Genomic DNA, 6,938 nt, shown 5'->3' on the forward strand with positions numbered 1-6,938 from the left:
ACAGAGGAACCCTGTCTCGAAAAACCAAAAAAAAAAAAAAAAAAGTATTTTCTACTTTATAGACAACCTGTTTTTAGTGCTGAAGACATGGCTCAGTGGTTACAGCACTGGCTGCTTTTTTCCAGGGATTTGATTCCCAGCACTACATGGTAGCTTACAACCATGTTTAACACCAGTTTTAGGGGATCAAAGCTCTCCTCTGGCCTCTGTAGGTATCAGGCATGTAAAGTGTTACACAGACTTTAATAACAACAACAATAATGAATAAAACCACCATTGCCTGTTTTTAATACAGTAAACATTCTATATGGGTGTAGACATTTTATTTCAGTAAACATCTGACCTCAGGTATTTCTGGGCATTGCTCACTGCAATGTTCTCTTATCCTCCCCCTTGCATGGTAAGAACCAATAGACAACAGCACCAGCCACAACACATTCGCCGTCTATTTCCTTTCCATGCATGTTTGTGCACCACGGGCAAGCCAAAGAGTCCAAGAGGGCATTAAAATCCCCTGGGACTGGAGTTAGCTAAGACTGTAAGCTACCATGTAGATGCTATGACTTGAACTCAGGTCCTCTGCATGAACAGATTCTCCTGCCCCACCCCTACACTCTTAGGCATTCAACCATTTCCTTATAACTTTATAAATAACTTCTTGCCTACCTTATACCAAGTCCCTGCTTCTAACCAGCTTGCTTGCTTGTCTTTCTCATTTATTGAATATGTACATGAATTCAGATGTGCATGTGTGGAGAGGTCTCTGGCTACTTTGTGGGATATGGGGACTACGCACAAGCACCTCTACACACTGATCTATCTCTAATGTGATGAAGACAGTTAAAACCCCTGACTGCACATAGAAAACCTTACCAACTTGAGCTTTGTTAACTTCTTATGCATTCATTCTAATGTTAACAATGTGCCACTCCATTTATCCGTAGATTTTATGAATTTTATGTGTTTAGTTACCTCTACCATAGTGTTTGGTACAGAGATGTTCCATCAGGTATTAAAAAAATAAATAATAGGCAAATAATTATACTTGGAAAGCCCTCTACCAGTTGACTATCTAGGGACATAGCTCAAGTTATTTTATTGTAGACACTCCAACACCCTGCAATGAGAACTAAGCCCTCTGTACTTAGTCTTGTGGGTATGGGGGAGGGCAGTCTCACACTGAGCCCAGATTGGCTTAGACCTGTGCCACTTCTCCAACTTCAAACTTGGAGGTACTGACATTAGGTGTGAGCCACTACAGTTGAGTTATCCTCACTATGTTTTGTAAAGACTATGAGCTATGTTACTTAGCTATTGGGTTATTAAAAATCTAACCTCCTTGAGTTTCTATCATTGATGGGATCACCACTGTTCTGCTGCAGTAAATTACTTCAAATATTGATGTGTGATAATATAGAGTCTCTAGGCTGCTGGCACTGGAGCAGCGGTGCTGTGGTCTAAGCACTGTCTCCCAATCCATGAAAGAGACTGAGTTGGCTTTATGGACCGGGATCAAGTTCTCTAACCGTCACAGAATCAACACACGCATCTGCTACAGAGTTGCATGTGTCTTCACACTCATGAATTTGTCACATCTTCTGTAAGTCGACTTTAATGTTAATTAGTAAAAGGACCAGAGTTACAGCTCTACCTTCAAAATGCTTTACTGACAATTGGCAGAGTTAAGGTGGAAACACTATAAACATTCATTGGTCTAATTCTAGGTACTGATTTCCTAAACCGCCCAAGGATGCGACACGGAGAAAGCTTCATTCATGTCTAAGTTTTAGCTGGTGATCTCACTGAACATTAAAGATACAGAACAACACAAAACTGGGTTTTTCACTAATGCAAAATTAACAATACCTCGACCCCCATTAAATATACAGATGCCGCCATCTCTCCCATCATGGATTTTATTTCTTCTTAGCGTAGGATTACTATCTGTTTTAATCCAGACTCCAGCCATCGCATTGTCAAATATTTCATTGTCTTCTATACAGCCTAGACCTATAAATGTAAAATTTAGGTACATTATTTAGAAGGCATATTCCTAAAGTTTATTAATGTAGAAAAAAATGATGGGTTTAACATACCAGAATTATAAACTAGAATTCCACCATTTTGTCCTCCCCAAATTTTGTTGCGTCTAATTTTGGGGTTGCTTCCAGTTCTATGGGTGAGGAAAAAAAAATACCATTTCAGTCATTTCCGTTTGTAGATCATCTTTTACAACAACAAGCCACACTCATCGTGGCAAGAACTATATAGGCCAGTGAGATGTCTCAGCACTTGACAACATGGCTGATGACCTGAACCCACTCACATGGTGGAAGGAGAATTGAGTTGAAAGCTGTTCTGTGAACTTGACATCTGTACCTTTGTACACATACCTGCCCACATGCATACACAAGATAAAAAGTCTTTATAAATTAGCGAGTACTTAAAAGTTTGATTAATCCTGTTTTTCCCATAGAACCACATTTTACTATAGATTACGGCTATTGAGCCTCCATAACTAAGGTAAACAACTTTCCATCTCTTCTCATATAGGAAGTTAAATGTTGAATTTATAATCATTAAGACTCTTAGGATTCCTGGACCTGGTGTGATGAGTGCCTTAAAGGTATACGCCGCCTTTAATTCCAAAATCCGGGATGCAGATCTCTGGATTTGAAACCAACATACTCTAAATAGAGATCCTGGCTCAAAGAACAAAAGTCAAACACCCCTCTGCCCCCAAACTTAGAATTCCATGAACTACTAAAGAGTGGACAGACACGGCCCTTCATGCTAGACACGGCTGGTGCACATGCTGAGTCGGAGCATTAGAACTGTGGAAGCAAAGTCTAAGTCAGATCTGAGTCCCCAGCCAGCCTGGTCTACATAGTAACTTAAAAAGTTATATAGCATAAAAACAGAAGTTTCCATTTTATGGAATGCCAATGCCATGCCAGGGATAGGGCAAGGGTAGGTAGCAGCTGAACCACGCTGGACTGCACAAGAGTGAAATGAGTTCTGGCATATATCGTTAACTCTTAAATAAGAAAAGCTACACGTGCAACGAGAAAGGAATACACACAACAGGATGACTGCCCATTAAACACACAATTTTTATAGTCTACATATTCCTGCCAGTCCCTTCCCAAAAGAAAGCCAGGTAAGAAAGTGTTTACCTTATCTGAACCCCTGAGTACATGTGATTGTAGATGTCATTATCTTCTAGAACACCATGCCCATTGTCATAGAAATAAACACCAACCTAAATGTGAGGGAAAGAGAACAACTCTTTCATGTCATACTTTTTTTAAAATAAAGCATTACTGATCCAAAGAAGAGCAAGTAAGCACTCTTGCCTGCTTGCCACTGTGTATCCGGTTTCTTCTTAGTACTGGTGTGCTGCCAGTTGTCACCCAGACGCCAGCCAGAGTGTTGCTGTAAACTTCATTCTCTTCTATTACTCCTTGTCCCTTTTCATGCTGTAATACAAGTTAAACTGGTTACTGTACATGTTGTCACAGCAAACAGTCTTTTAAGTGTATTCCTTGCTCAAACAGTTCTGCCAACAGTTGTACTGTTTAGGTTTTTTTCCTTAGCTAGGTAAGGAAATGACAACAGCTTTCTTCTTTTCTAGTATTGGTAACTGAACCTAGGACTTGTGAATTAGGAATATGCTCAACTATTAAGCATATAACACTGTGCAGACCTTCTCTGCTCTTTACTAAGGTTGCCAGGCTGGTGCAGCAAGCGCCTTTACTGGCTGCACTATTTCACTGGGCCCCAAACGTCCTTCTGCCATTAAGACAGGGCCTCGCAGTGTAGTCTGGGCAGGTTAGAACAAGTTAAGTACAGCAGGCTGATCTCAGAGATCTGCCTGCCTGTCTTTGAGTGCTGGACCAGAGGTGTGCGCTGACACACCCAGGCCAACGCTGATATTCAGTTTCCTTAGATCTTTCATTTTTTTTTAGATAAGCTGGTCTCCAACTTCTGATCTTCCTGCCTCTTCCTAACTTGGGGTAATACACTGTCATAACATTTTTTTAAAGTTAGCTTCTACTTGAGTTTAGTGTTCCAAAGTTTTAAAAATACCCATTGTATAGTTTTGTACTTTAAACACATCACACCAAGAGGAGAAGCATTTTTTTAAAGCTAATGAACACTTAAATGTATAAACATATCAAAAATGTTTCATTTAGCAAAGGTATTACAACTTTGGCTGTGAAACTTACTCCAAAATAATAAGGTCTCGACGTTATCAGAATTTTTTACCACCTTTAGAAAAAAAATTTAAGATCAAGGCTGCTGTTTCATTTTACGGTTCTCTCTTTTGGGGGTGGCAGTGGTGGTTATAGTTTATAAACTGCTTTTATAGAATTTCAGATTCACAAAGTAGTCACACTGACAAATTTCCAGTGCGACTACAAAGCAGATGCCACGTCCTGTAAGTATGCCTTTAAGGGTACAGGCTTGGTTCTGAGCTTCAGGACTTGACTGTGATACCTGAGACCCACATGGTAGAAGGAAAGAACTGATTCCCTCAAGTTTTCTGGCCTCCCCGCTGAGAAGTGATGTGCATTCCCCTACTCACAAACACACACATTTAAAGAGGTTCTATCACTTATGCCTCAAAGTACCCAGCTACGTACATATCAGAACTAGAAATCATTTATGTATTCAAAGGAAGACTAAGACTAGTATTTAGTCTACATACTAAAGATACAAATTCACAATCCAGAAGTTTATAATATAACCCTGTCATGTGTTTTTCTGTTTTCTCAAGTCAAGCTCACTATTTAGCCAGGCTGTACTCAAGTCTGTTTCTCTCACTGTGGTAATTTATCCCCTGCTCCCTGCAGGGACCTTCCTAGTACATCCACAGCCACTTCTTCTCTCTCTCTCTCTCTCTCTCTTTTTTTTTAAGTGGGTTCTCGAGTTATCATGCCTGTATGGCAAGCACAGTACCCATGAAGCCACCACAGAGCCCCAGGCCATGCTGGGATTATGGGTCTTCCTATCTACTACCCTACCTTTTTTCTAATGAAACAAGAGTCAGGAGTCTAACAGATACTTTAATTTACTGTAAGGCTTGAACATGAGAATTAAGAGAAACAGAGATACTTAGAAAGATGTCTCCAAGATCATGCAGATACGTTTCTCAATAATTCACCTTTTATAGTTTTTCCTTCCCTCCCATTTCTTGAAGGATCTCATGTTGTTCTGGGTAACCTTGAACCTGCTTGTACAGCCTACAAGGACACTTGGAACTTCTGACCCTCCTGCCTCTTCCCAATCCTGGGATGATAGGCGTAGACCACCAGGCCTGGTTTCAGAGGTGGTGGAACTGGACCTGCTCCAGGTAAGCACTCCCTAGGGATCAGGCACATCCCCAGCTTTGGGCCTTGATTTTCATGCACGAGCTTAAGTAACTACATTCATTAACTTACCACATAAATCCCACCATGCTGTCCATCATGAATTTTGTTATGTCGAACAATAGGACAACTGTTTGTCCTGATCTGAATTCCTGCTAATGCATTACCTGTTTAAAAATATCGTTTACAAAGTCAGTGTTTAGAGCCTAGTAGTGTGGAGTAATTTTTACATCAGGCAATAGTAGCAATTCATGTGCTAGAATTTAGTGAGCATTATGAGACAAAGCTAAGAGGACTAGAGTATAAGGAAATGCAGAAATGTTGTGGGCAGATTAATAGTAGAGATAAAGCCAGGCTGTCAAATATTCTAAGTTCCTAATGACTTAGAGGCAGTGTTTTAGCCACTTCATGCTTGTTTTCTGATTAACAATTAGAGATATTAGTGTCTATCTCATAGAATTGAGTGAATACCATGTGTCTGGCACATCAGTTTGCTGAATTAAAGCATATCTTCTGAGCTCAAAGTAGATTAAATTTCAACATTATTAAATATTTAGTGAATGCAAGAAAATCAAACACAGTCGTTAGGTTTAGGGTGTCATTTACATTTCCTGAGGTATTTGGGATGGTACCTTGTGTACACAGCATTGAGTAAGTGCTTAAGTATCAGAGAGTAACCTTTGACACTTTGTATTCTGAAGTTTGATAACTGTTTTGTGTATTATGTTCTCATGAATATCTGTGGATCAGGAACTCATGGATACTCTGGAACAGGAGTTACAGATGATTGTGGGTGCTGGGACTTGAACCTGGGTCTCTCAACTGCTAAGCCATCTTCTACTCCTTTATTGAGACTTTAAAAGAACTAGATCACTTCTCTCACTTAGATAATTTCAAAACGGTCTACTGTTAACATCAAGAAATCAGGCCAGTCTTACTCTTATGCTCCCTCTGTCCCCCCAAAAGCAAGAGCCACAGATCTGCACTCTCCCAGGGCTGTGTGTAGGCCACAAAGTGACAGTGTGTGAACAAACAGAGGCACCTCAGCAAACATGCCACGTCTATGTGACATATGACCCAAGAGGTAGTGATTTCACCCCCAGTGTTCTACAGAACTGTTCACGGTCTCCAAGAATCAGCCGGGCCTCAGTTCATCAACAGGCGGGGGAGGGGACATCATGGACAGGCAGCTGTGAGCAAAGCAGAGGCCAAGCACTGAGCCTGCCCCACTTGTCTCCTCATTCAGTAATCTATGTGTTTCATTTATATGCAGGCACGTGCACTCGCGTGCGCGCACACGCACACACAGGGAAAAAACCAGGCTAATGTGTAAGTTTTACACAACAAAATCATATGCTTACCATAAATGTCATTTCCTTCTATAAGGCCTCGTCCGTCACCAAAGATGTAAACTCCTCCTTGATTTCCATTAAATATAGAATTCCCCCTATAATGTGAAATGATTTTTAAGAAAATCATATACTTAATAAAGCTTATTTTACAATCTGTGGTAATGTGAAAATCATTTACCTTTGGGCTTAAAAGTTTCCTTCTTTTTTTTTTTTT

At 40.3% G+C, this 6,938-nt stretch overlaps 1 protein-coding gene across 3 annotated transcripts in view; it reads right to left on the reverse strand.

Moving 5' to 3' along the window:
• Positions 1-6,938, reverse strand: part of Fbxo11 (F-box protein 11) — an 80,742-nt gene that overhangs the window by 3,581 nt on the left and 70,223 nt on the right. For all 3 annotated transcript variants that reach the window (XM_021150053.2, XM_021150055.1, XM_029471705.1), the window contains exons 13-18: positions 6,734-6,819; positions 5,445-5,539; positions 3,357-3,479; positions 3,177-3,262; positions 2,097-2,173; positions 1,867-2,010 (exon numbers count right to left, since the gene is read on the reverse strand). In XM_021150053.2, coding sequence (XP_021005712.1) covers positions 1,867-2,010; positions 2,097-2,173; positions 3,177-3,262; positions 3,357-3,479; positions 5,445-5,539; positions 6,734-6,819 — 611 coding nt within the window. The remainder of the gene's footprint in view (positions 1-1,866; positions 2,011-2,096; positions 2,174-3,176; positions 3,263-3,356; positions 3,480-5,444; positions 5,540-6,733; positions 6,820-6,938) is intronic.

This window comes from Mus caroli, chromosome 17 (genome assembly GCF_900094665.2).
Source record: "Mus caroli chromosome 17, CAROLI_EIJ_v1.1, whole genome shotgun sequence".
Lineage (NCBI taxonomy): Eukaryota > Metazoa > Chordata > Mammalia > Rodentia > Muridae > Mus > Mus caroli.